Below are 24,525 nucleotides of genomic sequence, written 5' to 3'. Positions count from 1 at the left end.
TTCCATGTGGTCTTCCTACGTAACTAATGGTTAGGACACAAACAGTTGGGTCGGGAATTTCTCCATCGATGTAATCCAAGCATGAGAGCCAACGGTTGCGTAACCAACGTAACAACGTCCTCTTTTCTTCTCTCTCCTCTGGTCAGAAAGAGGGAGCGAGAAAAGACAGAGAAACCTTATCTGCTTCCCATTCAACCAAACCTCCTCCTACCCCTCTCTCTCTCTCTCTCTCTCTCTTCCAGAGCAGGCGAAAGGAGGAGGAGGAGGAGGAGGAGGAGGAGGAGGTGGTGGTGATTGAAGATGAGGATTATGAAGAAGATGGTTTCAGCAGGTGGTGGGGCAATAGAGAGAAAGACATGGATTCTCCCTCTCTCTACCTTGTCAATCTCCTCTCTCTTCCTCCTCTTCCTCACAACTGATGTTGCCTTTCTCTCCTCTTTCTCTCTCATCCCCTACAACCCCTTTTCTTCCGACTCTTCGGAGACCGTCTTTGTAGAATCGAAGTTCCTGCAACTCACTGCTGCTTCTTCTTCTTCTTCTTCGTTGCCATCTCCTCCTCGCTTTGCATATCTGATATCGGGCTCGAAAGGGGATGGAGAGAGACTGAAGAGAACGCTTCAGGCTCTCTATCACCCGCTCAATTTCTACGCCGTGCATTTGGACCTGGAGTCTCCTCCTGCAGAGAGAATGGAGCTGGAAAAGTATGTGCGCGAAGAGGATGTGTTTTCGAAGGTGGGGAATGTGGTGGTGATGAGTAAGGCCAATTTGGTGACTTATAAAGGCCCCACCATGGTCGCAAACACTCTGCACGCTGCAGCTATTCTCCTGCGCAAGAGCGCGGAATGGGACTGGTTCATCAACCTCAGTGCCTCTGATTACCCCCTTGTTACTCAAGATGGTAAAAAAAAAAAAAAAAAAACTTAAAAACTTTCCCTTGTTTCCATTATACCTCTTTCTTTTGATTTGTGATTTTAGAGATCGTCTCTTATAAATGTATTTGTTTTATTAGATCTTCTGCACACTTTTTCTTATTTGCCGAGGGATCTCAATTTCATTGAGCACACCAGCAACATAGGTTGGAAAGAGTATGTTGCTCTCAATCCCTTGTTACTTCTTTAATTAGAATTTTCTCTCTGTGGGGAATGCTTGAATTGCCTGAGATTGATTCCTGTATTTTAGGTTTCAGAGGGCGAGGCCTATCATCATAGATCCAGGTTTGTACGCGTCCAACAAATCGGACGTTTTCTGGGTTTCTCAGAGGAGAAGTGTTCCCACGTCATTCAAACTCTTCACAGGTTGGTTCCAAATACATTTTTGGTCCTTTCTGTGCTTTCTTTTGCCTCTACGCCACAGTTATTTGATTCTGATACTCATGGTTGTTCTTTCTCGCTCCAAAATCGCCTCAGCTTTTATCCTTGTGCATCTAATTTCGTCTGAGGTAAGCATACGATTATATAATCCAAAAAACACAAAGAAAGGACACACAATTGAGCACATTCAGATATACAAGAAGAACCCACATCACAATTACAATGGAGCTTTATCTAGCAGAGCTTATGACCCACTTTTGAGAATGATGACAATAGGAGAATGACAATTCATTATTTTTTTCCCTTTTCTAGCACATCGATAGAATTTAACACAAATTACATAGCATCGAATTATCTAGTTTTGAAGTCTCCAATAGGAATACCATACAATGAGGCAGTAGTTTTATGGACAGATGACACATGCTTTGAATCTGTAGTTTTGTGCTTATTCCTTTATTTTTTGGCTCTATGAGCAAGATATTTTGTATATATTACGTAAATATGGCTTGCAAGTTAGGAGGGGTGCTGCCACTATCATTACATCAAGAGGGAAATCCTGGTATGTTTCCAGGAAATAAATCTAGCAGACCTTTCTAATCATCATCCTTATTCAAGGTCACATGCCAAGAGATATGCATTTTCCGGGTCCCTTTTTTTTATTACGAATCGCCCATTCAGCTGTTTGAGTCGGAATGCATCCTCTGTGTCCACATTTCTTTTTTTTTTTGGTTCAGTCTTCAGAGAGATTGCCTGAAGGAGACTACCTACTTGCAGGTATGTGTCAGCCTGCAATATAGGAAATCTGAAATACAAAACTGGTCCAAGCTTATGTGATATATTTGGAGCAGAAACTCCTAGACATGGGTATGAGGTGTCAATTTTGTCATGACATAGGATGAGATTCGGCGCCATCACTTCTTATAAAGAGAGAATAAAATTTAACATTGTTCAGTAATATTCCAGTTCATTTGAGTAGCCAAAACAATCAATTATGCCTTATTTCACTGAATTAATACAGATTTTAAATTTCATGCTGTCTGCTCAATGTGAAAAAGAAGATCAAAAGTCCATAACAATGAAGAGTATGGTCAGCAAAATAGAAGAGGAATCCAGAAGAATTTGTGCTGTTATGTGTGTGGATAACAACACAAATCTTTTGTAATTATTTTTTCAAGAGTTCCTAAGTGCTTTCGGACTACCAAATCTTTTACTTCTCTTACCTAATCAGCAAGTTTTATCTACATGGAACTGTCTCCCTTCTTCGCAACTTGTTTCCTGGCACAGACATGTAAATTTCTTTGGTGCTAGGAATCATGATTCACATGTGGGGATCATATCTCATTAGAAAAGGTTAGGAGATTTTGATTAAATGGCTTCATGGATATGGTTCTTCAGCTCAATTTCTGTTTGACTCTGTATTATGTATATTATCTCGTTCTTCTTATTTAGTAAGTTTGATTTTATCTTAAGATATTCTCCAATGGCTGTTTGAGGCTACAGAATTTCATCTCAAGAAACACCGGCTTTTATCTTAAGATATTATCCAATGGAGCTCTGTTTGAGGCTATAGAATTTCATCTCAAGAAACACTGGCTTTTGCTCTAGAGCAATGGGTTGACTGATGTGTGACTTGGCAGCTTCCGGTGTAATAGAGATTGTGCAGAGAATAGCATAAGGGAATTGCGTGTTCCTACTCTTTTGGATACTGGATTATGATTTTCGAAGTTACTTTGCAGAAACCTGATAGACTATGAATCTGTGTGCTATATACGAGGAAGATGTTATCCAAAAGGAAACTTGCATGAAAAAAATATCTCTTGCTCAGAATGGAGCATGTCAGAGGTACAAGCCACGACTCACCGGGCTTGTCTTAACTGATTAACTGAGATTGCATAGAGATGCCATATTAAAAATCCTATTGGTGATTTGGAAAAGAGCCGAAGGTGGGTTTACAATCATTGTATAGATGCGTAGAAAGTTACAGAGCTAGGTAGATAATATGGGAACATTGGTGCATAGGGAAGGATTTGTTCATTTGAGGGCAAAATTTGCATTCGGAAGGGACCCAAGAGTAGGGTTAGGTTAATGGTCCTATTTGGTGCAAAGCATCTGGGTATCTCAGCGGACTTGGTTTTGTGTCCTAGCTTTAAGAATAGAGTTCCTAGTTATGAAATGCATAGAATAGTGAAGCGATAGGGTAAGCTGGTGCCTATGTTCGTAAGAAACCCGAACAATGTGGAAATAGAGGAGTTGGAGTGTTTCCTCGGATGCCTCATGAATAAGTCTTTACAAGCAAGGGTGTGGGGAGCTGGGGCTGAAGTGGGTTAATCTTTGTCAGATACTGCCATAGAAATCTTTTGGGGGAGGGAAATGGAATCTTAGGTTGCCTTGTCTAGGGCATCCGGTTGTCCTTGTGCTCTTCCAAACTCCAGAAACGTGCTCACATGAGACCTCATCCAAGCATCCTAGTTGTCCTTGTGCCCTTTCAAACTCCAGTGGCATGGTCACATGAGACCACCTCCAAAACTCTGGGATCCACCCCATACATTTGCTTTGTGTCAGGATTAAGAGGAGACCATGGATCACCATTTGATGCATTATTCCTTTGTAATCGTGGTTTGGCAATACTTCTTAAACCTATTTCAAATGAGATGGGTGATGCCATAGGCAGTGGGAGTCTTTTTGGGATGTTGGAGCAGTTGAATATAGCCTAACAGTGGATGCTTTCTTTGGAAGATATACTGCTGGCTGATATTTTTGGTGCATCCAAAACAAAGAAATAGTTAAAACTTGTCGGCGCTTATGCTAATGATGTGGTGTTGAGATCATTTAATCAGTGACCTCTTGATCTCATGGGTCCTAGTTCTGAAAGATTTACACATGTTTAGGGCTAATGGCTTGATGTATGAGAGGGTGGAAAGCAATAAATCCCTAAATTTGGATCCAGGACCCATTTAGGTAAGTCCTTGGAGAGAGTTTTGAAAGTTGATCTGAATGGTAGTTCTTTGGAAAAGGACTGGTCATGATGGGTGGCTTAATTAGAAACTTAGAATGCTATTTGTGGTTACAGTTTTTCTTTTTTCCGCACTAGAATAATTATAATTCAAAGAAGATCGACAATTCGAGTCTGAACTACTCTGAAGCTGCAGCACATATGGCAGGCAATCATGCATGTCGGCATGCAATCTACCTTCACTCTAAAAGTTGCATCATTCATGACAAATATGGGGTCTCATTGAACCTCTTCAAATTGGTGCCTTCGTTTTCTTCAGGATTTAACTTACACATGAAGCTACCTGTCAATTTTTTTTTCCTTTTCACATTTCCAAAGTCGACAGCGAGGGTTCATGATCGATTCATTTTGTAGTCTTATTCTGCAATTATAAGTCCGCTGTGATATGCTTAGTTGCTCTGCTAATCCAGCCACCAATTGGAGCCTTTTGTGGTGACTGTCACCTTGTTGGCCATATTAGCATGGTTCTATACTGTCATTTGTGGCTGTATTTTTTGGATGGAAATTCTAAATAATTGGCACCTCCTTGTCTTTAGCTTTATTTGTGATTAGGTTGGGGATTTTGTACTTTCTTGGGCCCTTTTTTAAAAGTAGTTCCAGAAAATTAGAGATTTGGACCTGGTGTGTGACTGTGAGTGGAGGACTATGGCTTGCAGTATTTGACCTATAGGAGCTATCTTTACATTTTCTGGTGAAGCCTTTGGAGGGAGTCATGAATCCACAGTCGATGGTAGCTGATGTGGTCATCCATGTCCCAGTGGTGTGAGGAGCATCTTTAGTGCTGGTACTGGAGTAGTGAGGAAGTCCTTTGCCAAGGAATCAGCATGGGGGTACTCTGCTTTGAGGAACTGGATTTACCTTGTTCTTGTAGTTCTTCTAGGGGATCTTTATGGGTAGAGGCTGACTCACTGAATATTTAGAGGTGGACTCGTCAAGAACTGCATCACTGGTGGAGGTTGCAGACATTGTATAGATCATCAACTTGACATCAGTACTTAAACAGCAATGATTTTTTATCACCTTAATAGAGTTTTCTAATGGCATGCTGATTCCCTGTGTAGACAGGCTTTGACTAGAGTCTAGTGGGGGAGGATCTCTCAATTTTATATCTTTTTCTGAGGGTTTGACTAAGACCTTGTCTCACTCTTGTTGGTCATTTACTACCCTTGATTTTGCTTTCAATTTCCTGTTACACATGCCTCTGTTTGTCTGCCACAAAAGGTGCAATTTGGTTTACACTCCTTTAAATAGAAAGTGAATGAGCATCCTTGGTTTACACTCCTTTGCAAAAAATTACGTGGCTTTTAGAAGTTGTTGTAACTTATTCTCCTTGATATGACTTATCAAAAAGGACGTGCGAAGTCTCCTTTATGATTTCTGGCGCATTTTGCAATCCCGAGGAGCCTTCACAATGTTATCTAATTGAGGCACACTTCTCTACGATGCCATTTGCATCTTTTGCTTTTAGTTGGTTATCTGATCTGCATCTTACCATAATTTGGATGCTGCTTTGAGGATGCAATTAGATGCATCTTCATCCTTTTTGTAAGGTAATTCTTATCAACTAGGTATGACTGTTTGGTAAAATTGTAGGAGCATTACTTTGATTATGTGATTCTTAAAATTTATTGGTTATTGTCTAGTTGACAGATACAAATCATCTACTTTGATTATGTGATTCTTAAAATTTATTTGGTTGTAGTCCAGTTGACAGATACAAATAATCTATTTCATGGGTTAATGATTATACTTGTTAACAAAGTCATCTTGTATCCACTTACCATGCTTTGTTCTTACCTGTTTCCCTCTAGCTTAAGCTGCTTAATGGACCTTGTAGGGGCTGAAAACTATGCATATTCCATGGTTCCATACAAGTGTAACGTATTCCATACCTCTTAGCTCTCCCAGTGAACTCATCGATATATATCAGACTAGAAATTACTTTTAAGCTACGAATCACAGAAAAGAAAAAGTTCTTTTTTGGGCTACGGGAGGGGGGGGGGGGGGGGGGGGGGGGGGGTGTGGGTTTATAAAAAAATAGAGTCCCTATTAAGGAAGGAAGACCTTTCCATATTCACTTATTTCTTCTTCATTGAATATGTAGTGGACTGAGAGCGGTACTACATGCATATCCCTATTCGTCTAGTGGATATACATTTAAAGTACCTCTGTTTTTCCGTTGTACAAAAGATACTTTTTGGCAGGAAAAAAATGATTGGAGTAGATATATCATTTGACAAAATGTGAAGTATATGGTCTTATGAGATCTGCGACTAGGCTTTTAGATGGATTTGGACCAAATTTACCGATAACCTGTCAGGGTATTGTGTCCAACTTCAAGATCAGATAAATGCTTGATACTCAAAGTCGGGTTGTGGCTTCCATCACAAACTACTAGTGCTATTGCAAGAATTGCCATCCACCATGTTTAGGATAGAGAATCTCATAACTCATTATAATAAATTTACTTCTACATATAATTTTCTATTGGACTGCATCATGCATACTGGCTCAGTGAGGCTCTGAGAACCTCCCTTAGCATTAAAAGTGACCCACAAATCCTATCTGGACTGTACTACTTCGGCTGATTTATTAACTTCTCTAGCAGGCCATTTTTCTAGACTGGCAAACCTTTATGAGGGAGTGCATGGTCTTGACTGCCCATGGGCTAATGCAGTGTGGTGCACAGATGCACGTACACATTTGGGATGGTGGCAAAGACTATTTCTTACGAGGCTTTGGGCAAGATGGTGCGGACTGATGACTAAGGTGGTGAGACTTTGTGGACAACCAAGGCCATCAAGGTTGAGGCTTGGATGGTTGAATCATGGGCAGCATTACCTGATGGGACACTTGGTTAGGCAGGGGTGTTGACCAATAACGAACAAATGTGGGATTTGAAATCAAACTGTGTAACCACCGCAAGATTATGCTTATGAAACATTTATAGGCCACGTGAGAGAGGGTGAATGCACATGTATTGGGTCTGTGTGAATGCTAAAAGTCATGTAAATGACCATGCATGTTTAAATTGTTATGCACATGCAATAATGACCTGTGGAGTGGAGTTATGAGACTTAACAACCCCCAAACACACTCACACACAAAAATAGCCATGTTGGCATAACTGCTGCACAGGGGAGTGGGCAGCAATGGTGATGCAGGCAATCTATTAATGAGTGAGTGAATGTGTGGGTGCATACCCTTAAGGAAATACACACCACCCGGACTCTTGAAGGGCATTTGTGACTGTACACAACAGTATATAGAGCTAATAAGAGCAGGATATGGCCCTTTTCTATGCTTTGTGAGTGTCTTGTTTGCTTGTTTGCTCCATTTATCTTATGTTTTCTTGTGGAAGGCTGGCCTCAGCTTTACGTAGTATCACACAGTTTGGCTAAGTGAATAATTAGCTCCCATGACAATTGTGTTAAGTTGTGGTCCATTGACTAATGTGTCAGTTATGTCAGTCACCTCGAAGAGCAGTTAGAGGAAGACATGACCAGGGGCCAAAGACAATGGGTTGTGTAGAGCTTTATCACCTTGGAAGCTCGAACTAGAGTCTTGGAGGCCACTGCAGAAGAATGATTTGGCACTTATGATGCTTTGTCTGGGAGGGCTCTTAGACTGCCTTAAAAAGCTTTCCGACACCTTCAAGTCGAGTCTTGTGACCTTGCAAGAAGAAATGGCGCTTGTCAGAAGGCCTTGTAACACCATGATTTGCTTGGATTCTCATAGCGTGAGGATGCTAGAGCCCAGCACATTTGGAGGAGTGAGGGATTCCAATGTTTTGGAGAACTTCCTATGGGACTTGGATAATATTTGAAGTTGCTCATGCCCTTGAAGAAGATTGAGTTGGTGTTTGCACACCATGCACTGCACTGGAGATGCCAAACTCTAGTGGAGGATGTGGGTGGAAGGCAGTTCAGGGCCTAATGTGAACACAAGAGGCCTTGAAATAAGATCTAAATGATCAATTCTTGCCAGGAAATGTGGCCTAAGTGGCTCATGAGGATTTGTGAAAGCTTTGACAGACAAACTTAGTGAGTATGTTCTTTTGAATCTCATGTTGGGCATTTGGACCATGACAGAGGAGGATCATGGTTTAACTTCATATCTAGGCTGCAAGGTCGGGCTAGGCTGAGGAGGAGGCAAGTAGTTGTATGAGACCTTGCCCATTTCTATGGTGGAATGTGAGGACCTAGTAGACTGTGCCTCATGGCAAGATGGAGTTGACTTGCTACGATGAGCCTTTAGGGTCTATGGCGAGATAGTGGTGCTCCGAAATGGGGCTAGACTTGAGAAAGGGGCGAGAGAGAGACCGAGAGGGCCCCCCCAGTTGGAGGGGGCGGATTGCATGCCGAAAGGTCATATGAGGTTGCTTCATTTGTGCGGATGACTAGCAGCTGAGGGATACCAACAAAAGAATCGCCTCAATGTAGCTCGACTAGTTGAGGAGAATGAGGATGCCCCTATGTGGGCCTTTTTAATGCACAATTGTTGAATGCAACAGGTGGTAGAGATTGGTATGCAGGCCCAGGAGGAGCTTGGGGGCGGTGAAGGTGTGGTAATCCTGAGGAGGCTCTAGGTAGTGAGGGTCGACTTGTGGCCAAGTTCTCGTTGCTCCATTGGGAATGAGGCATCCTTGATCAATGAAGAGATTCGGCAACTTGAATGAGTATCTGTCACGCTCCAAGAATTTACAATACTGATATTCCTGAGAGGTGACGGTCAAAACATATATACATCTCTTGATAGGACAAATTTACAGTGGCGAATTCTTATAAAGTAACAAAAGAAAGTTTAAGCACAACTACAGTATCTTCCAGAGTTGATCCTGACGAGCACTCAAAATGAAACTGCAGTTATCTTGATACAATGTTTACCATAATTTGATGAGTTTGGCTACTCAGTAAGTGATAATCATAATCGTAAAAATAATCATGGTTGAAAGATATCAATATTTTCAAAAAGGAGATCTATTAACAGAAATGCATCAACAGTTTCACTTTAAAAAATACAGAATTAAGTATAATTCGAATAATTGGAATGCGTATAACATTTTAACGTCAGTGCATAATTCAAAAGATTTCACAAAATACCCTACTGGCGCCCCAAGTAGGTCACCTATATACCCCATTAGTGTCCTGATGAGTCCACTTAATCCCTACCGGCATACCGGATAGGTCCACTTATACCTCACCGGCGAATTGGATGAGTCCACTTGCATACTTAAAGTATTTCTAAATCTCTTTAAACATTTGAAAGCAGCAATATCATGTACTCAACATATCACTGAAATTATTAATATGAATTTCACTGAAACCATTAATAACAGTCACTTTCAATAACATTTCAAAAATAACCAGTCAAATATTTTGGGTTCAAATTTAGAAAGGTAGCAGCTCGTAAAGACATTTTAGCATAATTGTCAATCTAATATGTACAGAAAAATTCTTATAGAAATTCAAGAATACTGAATTATCACAGTTTATGGGATGTTAATTCGCAAATAAACATTTTACACACAATGCTATAATCAAATGCAAAAATATCAGTTTTCAGATAATAAGGCAGTCATTTGCACATGAATTTTAAAATGTCTAAATATTCAAAAACAGTAGAAAGAAATCTCACAATATTCAAAAACAGTAGAAAGAAATCTCACAATTTTAGTAAAAGCAGAACTATAACATTTATTTCTAATAATTTTATTTCTAAAATTTTCTAACAATAGACAAGAAAAATAAATAAATAAATTTATTTCTAAGAATTTATAGCATTTAAAATTTCTAATATCATAATTTTATTAAAAAGATTAATTTTCAAAATAATGAGGTCGCTTGCGCATAAAATTTATCGCGCCTAAAATTCATGATAATAAGCAGAAATAATTATTTCATTTCATTTAAAAAAAAACGGATTATTTTTCAAGATAATGAAGTCACTTACCTAAAATATTTGAGAGGGAGCTTTCGATAAAAAATTGGCTAGAGAGAGAAAAGCTCTAAAGAGAGAAAGATCTCAAAAATTTTCTAGGATGGGAGTCCTCGCCTCTCCTATTTAAATTCTTAAGATACCTTATTATATTATCTTATTAAGTTACACCTCATACATGAGGTGTAAGAATTATATTACACCTGAACGTTTAAAGCCCACATCCACTAAAGAACGTGGCAAGGCAGCAAAAAAGCTTAAACCAAAAGCTTTTGAAAGTAGTGATGGTCCCTAAGGACCATCATGCTCATATGGACCATCACTTATTAAAAGTTTCTTTTGTTTTTGAAATTTTAGGATTATTACATTCTTCCCCCCTTGAAGAAATTTAGTCATCTAAATTTGTGTACTTGATTATTGAAAAAGATGGATATTTTTCTCTGATATCGTCTTCTCGTTCCCAAGTCGACTCCTCTCTTGAATGGTACTGCCATAATATATGAACTAAAGGAATCTCCTTGTTGTGCAACACTTGTACCCTTCTATCCAGTATCAAAATTGGCTGCTCATTGAAGGATAGGTCCTTCCTGATCGGTAAAGGTTCATATTTCAAGATATGGGATGGGTCGGGCTAATATTTTCGTAGTGATGATACATGGAAGACATTATGGACGTGTGCGAATTCGGGTGGTAAGGCAAGTCTATAAGTGACACCTCCGATTCTTTCTAAGATTTCAATTGGTCCGATGTAACGTGGGCTCAGCTTTCTTTTCTTATCGAATCTCATAATACCTTTTATTGGTGAGATTTTTAGGAAAACTCGATCACCTTCCTCAAATTCAATCTCTCTCCTTCGGTTATCGATATAACTCTTTTGCCGACTCTGAGCTGTCTTGAGCCTTTCTCGAATTAATGCTATCTTATCTGTGGTTACCTGGACAATTTTTGGCCCCAAAAGCTTTCTTTCACCAACCTCGTTCCAACAAATGGGTGACCTGCATTTCCTTTCATACAAGGCTTCATATGATGCTATCTGAATACTGGCTTGGAAGCTATTATTATAAGCAAACTCAATCAGGGGTAAATGGTCATTCCAGCTTCTTGTAAAGTCAATGACACAGGCCCTCAGCATATCTTCCAAGGTTTGGATGGTCCTCTCCGATTGTCCATCAGTTTGGGGATGAAAGGCAGTGCTAAAGGTGAGTCTCGTTCCCATGGCTGAATGTAGCCTAGCCCAAAATTTAGAAGTAAATCGAATATCCCAGTCCGATACAATACTGGCCGGAACTCCATACAACCGCACTATTTCCTTAATGTACAACTGGGTCAGTCAATCCAAAGTGTACGTCGTACGAATCGACAGAAAGTGGGCAGCTTTGGTCAGCCGGTCCACAATGACCCAAATGCTATGATGTCCTGAATTTGTTCTAGGCAAGCCAGAGACAAAATCCATAGAGATGTGCTCCCACTTCCACTTTGGCACGGGTAAAGGCTGCAACAACCGAGCGGGCCTTTGATGCTCAGCTTTTACTTGCTGGCATGTTAGGCACTTAGACACAATAGTGCTACTCTTTTTTCATATTATGCGACCAAAAGGTTTTCTTCAGGTCCTGATACATTTTAGTACTTCCGAGATGTATCGTATAACGAGAGTGATGTGCTTATTCCAAGATAGCTTTCTTCACACTCTCATCATTCGGGACACGACCTTTGAATCTTAGTAAATCCTCACTATATATAGAGAATTCTTCTCTTTCCCAGCTTCACCTCTTCCACAATTGTTATAAGCTGAGGGTCTTTCTTTTGTGCCGATCGAATCTGTTGGATTAATTGGGGTTCTGACTTAATGTTGGCAATCATACTTACCACACTATTAATGGACGGAGTCGGATGCCAATCTGATATTTCCTCTAACAATCTCATTTCTTGGATCATTAGATGAGCTAAGACTCCCGTAGATTTTCTACTTAGAGCGTCGGTCATAACGTTAGCTTTTCTTGAATGATAATGGATTGTACAATCATAATTTTTTAAGAAATCCATCCATCTTATCTACCGCATGTTTAAATCCTTCTGAGAGAAGAGGTATTTCAAGCTCTTATAATCCGTGTATATTTCGAATTGCTCACCATATAGATAATGCCTCCACATTTTCAAAGTGAATACTATTGCAGCCAGCTCCAAGTCATGAATTGGATATTTTCTCATATTATTTCAACTGTCTGGATGCATATGCCACTACCTTCCCATATTGCATTAATACACAGCCCAAGCCTTTATGTGAAGCATCACTATAAATCACAAATCCCCCACTCCCTTCAGGAATAGTTGAAATAGGTGCTAAAGTTAATCGAACTTTTAGTTCTTGAAAACTCTCCTCAAATTCACTTGTCCACTCAAATTTGACATTTTTCTGTGTCAATCGAGTCAATGGGGTTGCGATTCGAGAAAATCCTTTTACAAATTTTCTGTAATATCCTGCCAATCTCAAAAAGCATCGAACTTCAGTCACATTATTTGGTTGTTTCCAATTAACAACGGCTTCAACCTTTGAAGGATCAACTGATAGACCTTCCTTTGATATGACATGTCCTAAAAATGTCACTTGTTCAAGCCAAAATTCACATTTATTAAGTTTGGCATACAATTTTTTTTCTCTTAATATTTGCAATACCATTCTTACATGCTGCTCATGTTCCTTCTGATTCTTGGAATAAATTAAAATATCATCGATGAATACCACAATAAATTTATCCAAAAAGGGCTTAAAGACCCGATTCATCAAATCCATAAATGCAGCCGGTGCATTGGTTAATCCAAAAGGCATGACTAAAAATTTATAATGACCATACCTTGTTCTGAAAGCTGTCTTGGGGACATCTTCACTTTTAATCTTAAGCTGATGGTATCCAGATCTAAGATCTATTTTTGAAAACACTTGTGATGCTTGTAATTGATCAAATAAATCATCAATTCTAGGTAATGGATACTTATTTTTCACTGTCACTTGGTTTAACTGTCTATAATCGATACACAATCTCATAGTCCCATCTTTCTTTTTAACAAACAATAACGGAGCACCCCAAGGTGACACACTGGGCTTGATAAATTCTTCCAATTGTTGTTTAAGTTACTTAAGTTCTGCAGGTGCCATTCTGTAAGGTGCCTTAGAAATTGGGGCTAACTCTGGCAATAATTCAATAGAGAAATTCAATTTCCCTGTCAGGCTGTAATCCTGGCAATTTTTTAGGGAAAACGTCGAGAAATTCTCGGATAACCGGAGTGGTATCCAAATTTATCTCTTCCTTCTTATCTTCTTTGATATAGGCAAGAAAGCCTTGACACCCTTTTTGGAGGAGGCGATTAGCTCGAATACAGGAGATTAAATATGATGGGGAGTCTTCTTTGATACCATTGAAGTAAAATACTGGTTGATCCGGAATACTAAAGATAACCATTTTCTTGTAACAATCAATACTTGTATGGTATGTAGAAAGCCAATCCATGCTTAAGATTACATCAAAATCTTGAATTTCAAGAAGTATTAAATCAACCAATAGTTCCTTTTCTTCCATCTTTATTACACAGGATTTGTACACTATATTGGTGTCACCTGAATTTTCCCTCGGTGTGGCTACCTCTAGAATGTATTCTAATTGTTCTGGTTCTACCTTTAAGTGGTATGCATAGTGTGGTGAGACAAATGAATGAGTAGATCCAGGATCAATCAAAACATGAGCTACTTTTTGAAAGATAGTAAGAGTACGTTGAATTACTGATTTTGAGGCCTGACCGTTTTGCTGGGTGATCGCAAATACTTTTCCCTTCATCTGAGACTTTTGAGCTATCTCTCCCTGCTTTGGAAGCTATTGCATCTATAAGCTAGGACACTCTCTAATCTGGTGCCCACCCCAATTTGCCACATTTAAAACAGGCTCCAGTATTCCAATAACAAGGGTTCGATCCATGGTTTTTCCCACATTTTTTACATGGTTCTATTGGGCTTTGAAGTGGCAAGAGCCTTGGCTTCTTGATTGCCCTTTCAAACTGTTGTCAATTAGATGGTGTGGGTCTAACTTGACTTTTCTGATTTTTCATCTTTTGGTAATCTTCGAAATCTTTTTTGACAATTTGGGCTCGATCCACTATTTCAGCATAAGTTCTCAATTTTAAGATTGATATTTTTCTTCTAATAGCTGGTCTGAGACTTTTTTCAAATTTTTTCAACTTTCTTGCGTCATTGTTAATCATATGTGGTGCAAACCTGGCCAATTCAGTAAACTTGGCCTCGTACTGTGCTACTGTTCTATTTCCTTGGATTAATTCCAGAAATTCCATTTCTTTTTGGTCTCGAATAAAATCTGGAAAATACTTTTCATTAAATGCCTCTAGAAATATTTCCCAAGTCAAGGGTTTATTTTCTTTGGCCAATACTCCTTTTGCCATTTGCCACCAATGTTGTGCTACGCCTTCTAACATAAAAACTGCTAAGGCCACCTTCCTATCATCAGGACATTCCATTACCTGAATTATTTCTCTAATTGCATAATTCGTCCTTCGGCTTCCAGTGGGTTTACAACACCCTTAAAAGAAGGTGGGTTCAATTTCTTAAATTGTTCGATATTACTCCCACCATTTCCCGTAACTGACTGCCTGGGTGAATTGTTGTTTTTCATCTGATGTTGCATTAGAGCAACCATATTTTCCAACTCTTTGTGAATTCCTTCCATATTAGCTTCAGCTATTTTGGATCTTGACTTCGTCCCGGTCTATACACACAATAAATGTGATTTTGAGTACATTCTTTTTAAATTTCTTAAGAGTCTTAAACCTATTGCTTTGATACCATAATTGTCACGCCCCAAGAATTTACAATACTGATATTCCTAAGATGTGACAGTCAAAACATATATACATCTCTTGATAAGACAAATTTACAGTGGCGAATTCTTACAAAGTAACAAAAGAAAGTTTTATCACAACTACAATATCTTCCAAAGTTGATGCTGACGAGCACTCAAAATGAAACCGCAGTTATCCTAAAAAAATGTTTACCATAATTTGATGAGTTTAGCTACTCAGTAAGTGATCATCATAATCCTTAAAATAATCATGGTTGAAAGATATCAATATTTTCAAAAAGGAGATCTATTAACAGAAATGCATCAACAGTCTCACTTTAAAAAATACATAATTAAGTATAATTCGAATAATTGAAATGCGTATAACATTTTAACGTCAGTGCATAATTCAAAAGATTTCACAAAAGACCCTACTGGCGTCCCAAGTAGGTTACCTATATACCCCATCAGCGTCCTGATGGGTCCACTTAATCCCTATCGGTGTCTCAGATAGGTCCACTTATACCTCACCGACATACCGGATGAGTCCACTTAATCCCAACCGGCGTACCGGATAGGTCCACTTATACCTCACCGGCGAACCGGATGAGTCCACTTGCATACTTATAGTATTTCTAAATCTCTTTAAACATTCGAAAGCAGCAATATCATGTACTCAACATATCACTGAAATTATTAATATGAATTTCACAGAAACCATTAATAACAGTCACTTTCAATAACATTTCAAAAATAACCAGTCAAATATTTTGGGCTCAAATTTAGAAAGGTAGCAGTTTGTAAAGACATTTTAGCATAATTGGCAATCTAATATGTATAGAAAAATTCTTATAGAAATTCAAGAATACGGAATTATCACAGTTTATGGGATGTTAATTCGCAAATAAACATTTCATAGACAATGCTATAATCAAATGAAAAAATATCAGTTTTCAAATAATAAGGCAGTCATTTGCACATGAATTTTACAATGTTTAAATATTCAAAAACAGTAGAAAGAAATCTCACAATTTTAGTAAAAGTAGAACTATCACATTTATTTCTAATAATTTTATTTCTAAAATTTTCTAACAATAGGTAAGAAAAATAAATAAATAAATTTATTTCTAAGAATTTACAGCATTTAAAATTTCTAATATCATAATTTTATTAAAAAGATTATTTTTCAAAATAATGAGGTCACTTGTGCATAAAATTTATCGCGCTTAAAATTCATGATAATAAGCAGAAATAATTATTTCATTTCATTTTTTTAAAGAACGGATTATTTTTCAAGATAACGAAGTCACTTACCTAAAATATTTGAGAGGGAGCTTCCGATAAAACTTCGTCTAGAGTGAGAAAAAGCTCACTGCATTTCGACTAGAGAGAGAAAGATTTCAAAAATTTTCTAGGGTGGGAGTCCTTGCCTCTCCTATTTAAATTCTTAAGATACTTTATTATATTATCTTATTAAGTTACACCTCATACATGAGGTGTAAGAATTATATTACACCTGAACGTTTAAAGCCCATGTCCACTAAAGGACGTGGCAAGGCAGCCAAAAACTTAAACCAAAAGCTTTTGAAAGTAGTGATGGTCCCTGAGGACCATCATGCTCATATGGACCATCACTTATTAAAAGTTTATTTTTTTTTTTTTTTTTAAACTTTAGGATTATTGTAGTATCGCAGGTAGTGCTTGACTTGTCATATGGCTGGAGGTAGGCTTCCCTCTTGGAGACTACATGAGGTGGCATGGGTCGTGGTGGTAGAGCTATGCACACACCTAGGTGGGCACCTGGTGATAGCGAAGAACCCGGCATTCGTGCATGAGTAGAGAGACTTGGTGGCAGTAGTGAACTTGACCAAAGGCATGTGTGAGCCTTGGGTAATGCTTAAGGTTTATGGGGACCTGGTGTAGAACAAGAGTTGAACTAGACACGTCGGAGTTAAGATGGGGGAGGCTTGTTAGATCTCTCCTATTTAGTGTCATTTGTGTGAGCTAAATGAGGCACAAAAACTTGCTGAGCAACATGTCATTTTACAAAGGATCCATAGGTCTTGTATGCGTGCTCCTTTGGCATATTTAGGTATCTCTCCCATAGTTGTTGGGAACAGGATCGGGAACGGTTCCAGGATCGAGGATGGGATGGACAGATCTAAGCTACCCCGAAGATTTTGATATTTTGGTTCGATGTCCGTATAGCCTCAAATGTAGGGAACACGGTCCATGTTTGTTGGGGATCGAGTTCCTCTATTAGATGGGATCAATAAATATAATGTTGGGGAGCGAGATCCTTTGATTAGGAAATGAAGTTCCTGAGCGCAAGTTTGAGTTTCTTGATCTGGGGAGCGCAATAGGAAAAATGATTCAACATAGTATGGAGCAAGGGGTAAATTTTCAAGGAGCGAGCTCCATTTACATGAAAAATGAGATCCTCCTGTAAGTTTAAATAGGGCTTCCTGGCTTTGCAGGGTAATTCCCAGCATTGTTAATTAATAATATGTAATCTTTATCTAGGAAGACGGAGCATTAATTTTGGAAGATCGCAGGGCATAATTTATGCATGTAAAAGTAAAATTCTATGTGTAAAGTGTAAACTATAAATTACAAATCTGGATGCAATATGCAGTGATCCTTGTGTTCCAATGTAACATAATCTAGATCCTATAAATTACAGATCTGGATGCAATATGTGGTGATCCTTGTGTTCCAATGTAACAAAATCTAGATCTGACGACTCTTAGGATTGAGAACCGTATCACTCAGGAATTAGATCCTATAGTAGGCCGGAACACAAACACATAACCTTAAGGAAACTCGTTCCCTTGAAAAAGGGCGGAAGATTCTGAAGGCCAAGAAAACGAGATCCGTTCCGGGAGCAATAGATTCAAGATTCTAGAAGGTATCACCTACCAAAGTAGGCGATCCTGGTAACTATGATCTCTCTTGGCAGACCAGCTTTTTAGACCGGAAAACCTATACGAGGGTGGAACTTCATCTTTAACCAACCTCGGTTGGGAGGCAAGATTGTGAGGTGCGGGGTGCCGATGCATGTGCTCATATGGGCTAGCAATGCTACACCTTGCACAAGATGGTATGACTAAGGTGGTGGGACTTGGTGGACCACCAAGACCAATAGGCTTAGGCTTGGATGGTTGAACAATGGGCAGTATGACTTGATGGGACATGGGCATGGTCCATGTGCAGGAGGCATAGCTAACCATACAATTGGCTGGGCTTATGTAATTGTCCCAGACATGCACTCATGTATATAGGTTCCATAAGAAAGAATGAGTGCACATGTAGTGGGCCTGTGTGGGCACTGATAGCCCACAATTTCATCAAATATAGGATATAATATGGCTACTTTATAACAAGAACACACTGGTTGTTTTGATGGTTAGATATATTGCTTATTAGCTCTGCGATGAAGGTTCGAACCTTAGGCGCGCCTCTTTTCTTTTTCGAATGCATAATAAGTTAGTTGTAGATTAGTATAGTTTATGCAAAAAACTTTGAAAAGTATTCGTGGTTAGATGTTATAGTTATTGAGTCCTAGGGATGGAGGTTCGATCCCAGGAGCGGCCTCTTCTCTTTTTATCAACGGTAAAAAAATAAGAAAAGAAGAATCTTTTCTTTAAGAGTTCATTAAAATAGAATTGCACTGTTGGGGTGCTAGCATCACACCCTTTTGCTAAGGTGCATAAAGGACAGAATGCACAGCCTAGTAAACCACTTAAAATATATGATCAATAATAGCAGCATTGTATAATATATTGATTATTTTATTTTATCTTTATTTTTAAATTTTGGTTTCCCTGGATTGCCAATCCATGCGATTCCGGACCAGGATAAATGGGTCGACAGTCCACCCTACCTGTCTACTTTCAAAATATTTTCTACTATGAAGATTTACTGTGTCAGTTTGTTCTATGTCCTGCACAAGTTTTGGCAATGTTCTGTTCAAATTGATTTCTATAAAGTAGGCATTGGTCTAAGCCCCATATTGAAAACTAGTTCGCATAATTTTAGTTGTATATGCATTGGTGGATCATAGATGCTTTTATTGAATGGAGGCCTTTTCCTGTGTTTTGCCTTCTTATTAATTCATAGATTATGGCACAACATGCGTTTAGAGAAATGGCGTATGTGTGGCAAAGTATTGATCAAAATATCAAATGGCTCTTTTGTCATCCGAATTCTCTTTCAAAATTTAGGGAATGGACCAAGGTTTTCTTGTTTTATCTTCACTAATTTAATTAAGTTTGGAGCCAAAATGACAGTTTTCTTCATATTCATGTAACCAGGGACCATGATATGTGCTTTACTTATAGTTATCTGTAAATAGTATGGGAATATGACCAAGAGTAATTGGAGTTTTGGATATATCTTGAGTTAGACTCAACTGCATCAATGAAATAATATATGAATCAATTTTGTTACGAGTAAATGATCAAATTAGCCAATTAGATATGCAAGATAAAAGTACCAAAAAGATACACAAGTTGAAACCCATGAATCACTTAAACAAGCCCTCAGAGCATGGTTTATTGTTTGTACTCGTTACCAACAGTAACTCATTTTAATTTGGTAAACCAAATTCAGGGAACATTTGGCCATTTGCCTAAGGGGGAATGTTAAGTTAGAAGTTTGTGGGACTTTTCATATCATGGATGTATTCATTCGTGGCATAAATATGCCTTTGATATTATTTTGGTCACTCATCCACAGGGAACAAAATAGTGGATATTCTCACTGGCATTTAATGTAAGTTCTCTTCCCAAATGGTGACTCTATATATTCTGTGTAAATTGCTATTAGGAATTATGCAGCTTTTAGATGGAGAGTCAAATAGCTCCTTGGAACCTCAAATTTTTAGAACTTCATTGAGACATTACTAAACTGGTTCCACGCTCATATGGGTCCTATTGTTATTTTTGGTATTGTCACACCAGCTTTCCACATTTTTCTAGATTGGGTTGGTTGTCTAGGCACTCAAACGTTGTGCTTCCTTTGCATATCACTCATATCATAGAAGTGAATAGGGTGGAACTGGTTATTAACTCCATTCTGGTGGTACAGTGTCATGCCGCCTTCCACACTTGCTGTGAGATCGTGAGCCGTCAAAATTTTTTATGATCTTGGTAGTTATCTGAGTTTTACCCCTCGATATTGTGGCAGATGACCTCCATCCTATCTAATGACTACCTTCGGTAGTGTGGGAGAATCATGCAACCGGAATTATGGAAATAAGTGTTTAACAATTACGGGTTCATTTGAAAGAACCTTTTAACATCTATAATAGTGCCATATGTCCTGTGCATTGTTGTAAAAAGTAAAATGAGGAAAACAAAGACCTTTTGTGGTCCATCTTTATTATTAAAGCAAGATTAGGAGCAGAGTTTTGGTTTCCTGTCAGTTTCTAAAAGGCTGTAGTAAAAAACGGTATGTTGGCTGACCCTGAGATTTTTGATATTGAAGTGAAAATGCAATATGGTCCCTTCTGAAACGCCTCATAGCTTTGCAATCTCGCAAGGGGTATTTAATTTGTACACTCCTTAGAAGTGTCTTGCAACAAATTGCAAAGTATTATCTATCAAAAAACAAGACAACAATCTGTAGATTATGGGAAGTTCAATAATTGTTGCTCTTTAATATTATATTATTTGTTTTCCTCAAATTTTTTTTTTTTTATGTTATTTGAAATATAAGCTTTGCAACATATTTGCTAAACAAGTTGCCAGCACTGCAACAGGTCATCTCTATAATTCCTGCTTTTACCAAGAAAGGAAACGAAAAAAGGCTTTATGGAGTACGAAATGCGGCTTTCAGTGTTTGTATATGTCCTAACATAAAATAGATACTTCAGTGAGTCTACGAGCAAGTATAACTAGGCTACAGACTATGGCCCTTCTATAGAAACAATGTTAAGAGCCGTGTCAAATTCGTTTTGGAGGCTCCTTGTTTGGCCTGAAAGAGAACTGCTCGGCTCTTTGGCTGAATCAGCAGTCTTTGGGAGTAACTTTGTAGCTAAAAGATAAAAATTTTCAAAAAAATGTTGTCAACTAATCTCTTCAATGTTCGATTCTATTCTATGTTACAAAATTTCTGTGAATGCTATTCCGATCTCGTAGTCCTATTCTGTGTCCCGTGCCAAGAAGCTTTACTCCTCTTTTCATTCCAAATTCAACAATACGACCGATACGATTGATTTGTCTTTTTTTTTTTTCTTTTTTTTTTTTAAATTTATTTAAATTTTGTATATGACATGTAATTTTTTTGAAATTTCAATATTGTAGGGATATTTTGTTGGAATTTTGAACATATTTGGGGCTTTTTTAAAAATTTTATCTGTGTATTGGAATGAACAGGGTATGATTCATTAAACATCTGTTCAGGGCCTCAAGCTGTAAGACTTTGGCCAAGTTGGCCAAAGCGAATCTAATAACACTGCCTAAGAGTTTGATTATACCTCTCTATGTTAAAGGAGTGATCATAACTTGGTTCATTTATTCTCAGGCTCCGCATGGATGGTGCTCTCACGTTCCTTCATGGAGTTCTGCATATGGGGGTGGGACAACCTCCCACGAAGGGTCCTAATGTATTACGCCAACTTCATATCTTCGCCTGAGGGTTACTTCCACACTGTCATTTGCAACACTAAGGAGTTTCGCAACACCACTGTGAACCATGATCTTCACTACATTGCATGGGACAACCCTCCAAAGCAACACCCACATAACCTTGGCCTAAATGATACCCAAATGATGATTGATAGCAATGCCCCCTTTGCAAGAAAGTTCAAAAGAGATGACCCTGTGCTTGACAAGATTGATGCCGAGCTCTTGGGTCGCTCCAAAGGTGCACTTTTGCCTGGGGGCTGGTGTAGTGGAGATGGGCAAAATGGGAGCAATCCATGTTCGGTTTTGGGGGATCCGAGTGTACTTAGGCCTGGTCCAGGGGCCATGAGGCTCGAGCACCTCACTGTAGATTTGCTTTCTCACCGTAAGTTTAGGCCAAGGCAATGCAGGTAATGACACAACAATGTTGTTGTTGCAACCTATATATTTGCAGCCAGTGGGAAGCTTGGCACATTCATCATCATAACATCATTATTGCCATACATGGGGTGACTGATTGTGGTTTCCCACGAATGAGAAAAACTTGATTCTTTCTTAAAGAATATCACTCGGCAATAAAGGAGGTGATAAGATGGGTGAATTGATGGTGGTTCATGCCGGTGGTGATAGATGGGCAAGCATGTGTGGTTTGCCATTTGATATGCTGTCATAAGAATTGAATCAGTTGGCTCGCAAAGTAGGAAAGTTTTCTGAGCTTTGTTTCATCTTTTTTGCCATGCGCTTTACTGCTGCCCATGCTCTTCCAGCTTGAAGTGCGGAATGGAATTTGAAAGTGTCAATTCCATGTGGCTACCTGTACAGTTTCATGCAATCGTAAGTAAAAGAAAGGGAAACCACAAACTTTTGAGTTCTGAAAGTTGCATTATGTTCACATGACAGTTTTGTTCCATCTAAATGCACAATCCGTTGTGCAAGAGAATGTTATGAGAAGAAATGAAAGGGAATAATATCATGAGCTAAATTCAATTTCATGCTTTTGTGGCTCATTTTCCCTGTGAGAAAATGGAGAAAAATTAGACAAGCCTCTGAGGACTAGAATGTTGGATTCTTTTGCTAAAATTGTGGGCTGAACTACTAGAGCACTACAAGCTACCTCATAAAAGTCATGAGGTAGGGTTGAGATTGATAAATGTGTATGTCTCACTTGTGCAGTCAGGATTGCACCCTCTCATGACTGAATTTTACAATCACAGTGATCCTTGTGGAAGTAAAAACAGTTTTGAAACTTCAGGTAATGGGTTTGGAGTTATTTTACATATTAGAGGTTCACGTGTATTCGCAAGACGTTAAGATTTCAATCTCTCCATCGCTCCTATTGAATGAGAGATTATTGGAATTTAGGCTTTGATAGACCATATTTCCAACAGTAACTTGGCTTGGGCTAGGGCCGAGCCCATGGTCCGACCATATTCTAAAATGCTGAGTAGGAGATCAAGGTAATCTTTATAATTAGAATTAGGAAGCATCTAAGTTCCAATTATGGTGTTAGGCATCTTGAGAAAAATAAAAACTTGTATTCAAACTTCAAATAGGAGATCAAGGTAGTTTTCAATAGACTTGAATTTGCAAGCATCTAGCTGACCCTATTGAGTTCGTAGGGCTGGCAATGGGCCAGGTGACGCCAGTCCTATACTCTATCGAGCTTGTAGGCTTGGCAATGGGCTGGGCCAGCCCTGGCCTTGTTCCATTGAGGTCCTAGCCCTGTCAAGGCGTTGGGCCGGGTAAAGTTGAAGAAAAACAAAGCAAAAAAATTTAAAGGAATAAGGGCCAGGCCCTCCCTTGCCCTGACCTAGGCCGGGCCCTCTGGCCACATTTTGAGCCCAAACCCTAGGTTTTTTTTAGGACTGGTGGCCGGGACGGGCTCCCCCGCTCATTGCTACCAATGTATACAATTGAATTCTACAAAATCACGAAAAGTCTCGTTGCAACGTATTCAAGAGATAAAATGGTTAAAGCAATATGTACACATTCAGAAACATGCAACCATCAATCAGTCACATACTTATATAAAACGATGACCCGCAAGGATAATGCTACATTTTTGCAAGTTTCAAAATTTGTAGTTTGGTATTGTTTTAGGGCTATGGCCATAAGCAAACAATCAGATTTTGCGTCCATGGCTAGAAACAAAAAGCAACTGAAGGGGCATAAATCTCTTTTATGCAATATGCATGCAATGGGTAAAAAAGATTCCCTTGTATACAAACAACAACTTGGATAAGTGGCTAATGTAATTGACGGAAACCCTCAGACCTTTGGGTTATGCATGTCTCTTCTATATTTTATTGAGAACTAATTTGGGCATGATTGTATTTTATATTTGAATTTTAATTTTTTTTATAGATCTAATTCACTCAAAATTTTGAGCGTTTACTATTGAAAAAATGGAGCACCTAATAAAAATATTAAAAACATAATTTGCAAAAAATACATTGACCAAAATGCTTCTAAAAGTTATAGGGGTATTTTGGCTTTTATTTTTACAAATAATTTATTTAATACTTTTATTAGGTTCGTCTTGATGAGAAGAATATACATTAAAAAATTCAAATGATTTGATTTTGTAGAAAGAACATTAAAATTGAAATACGAAAGACAATTATGACCATCAAATCGGCCCATATTCAATCTAAGCTATTGGGCTTATACTATTCCATCAGCTAGTAAACAGACATGATCTTTATATATATATATATATATATATAAGAAAATGTTTATATAAGGTTGCAACCTTAAAGTGTAGAACTATATATGCACTTCAAAAATTCATCGCAAAA

General features: G+C 38.5%; 1 protein-coding gene across 7 annotated transcripts; it reads left to right on the top strand.

Moving 5' to 3' along the window:
- Nucleotides 1-151: 151 nt before the first annotated feature.
- On the top strand, nucleotides 152-22,717 carry LOC18446571 (beta-glucuronosyltransferase GlcAT14B). 7 transcript variants are annotated; one of them, XM_088848115.1, is made up of 5 exons: nucleotides 152-898; nucleotides 1,010-1,085; nucleotides 1,180-1,295; nucleotides 19,839-19,874; nucleotides 21,627-22,717. In XM_088848115.1, the coding sequence occupies exons 1-4, from the start codon at nucleotides 301-303 to the stop codon at nucleotides 19,871-19,873; spliced, it is 825 nt and encodes a 274-aa protein (XP_088704241.1). In that variant the 5' UTR covers nucleotides 152-300; the 3' UTR covers nucleotide 19,874; nucleotides 21,627-22,717. The 7 variants fall into 7 exon arrangements, with proteins under 7 accessions (XP_088704241.1, XP_088704244.1, XP_088704243.1 ...); XM_088848118.1 differs by lacking the exon at nucleotides 21,627-22,717 and adding an exon at nucleotides 20,863-21,222; XM_088848117.1 differs by lacking the exon at nucleotides 21,627-22,717 and adding an exon at nucleotides 20,289-20,616.
- Nucleotides 22,718-24,525: the final 1,808 nt, after the last annotated feature.

This window comes from Amborella trichopoda, chromosome 9 (assembly GCF_054954075.1).
Source record: "Amborella trichopoda isolate Santa Cruz 75 chromosome 9, AtrichopodaSantaCruz75HAP2 v2.0, whole genome shotgun sequence".
Taxonomy (NCBI): domain Eukaryota; kingdom Viridiplantae; phylum Streptophyta; class Magnoliopsida; order Amborellales; family Amborellaceae; genus Amborella; species Amborella trichopoda.
Note: the sequence above shows the minus strand (reverse complement) of the source record. Positions and strands in the feature narration are given on the sequence as shown.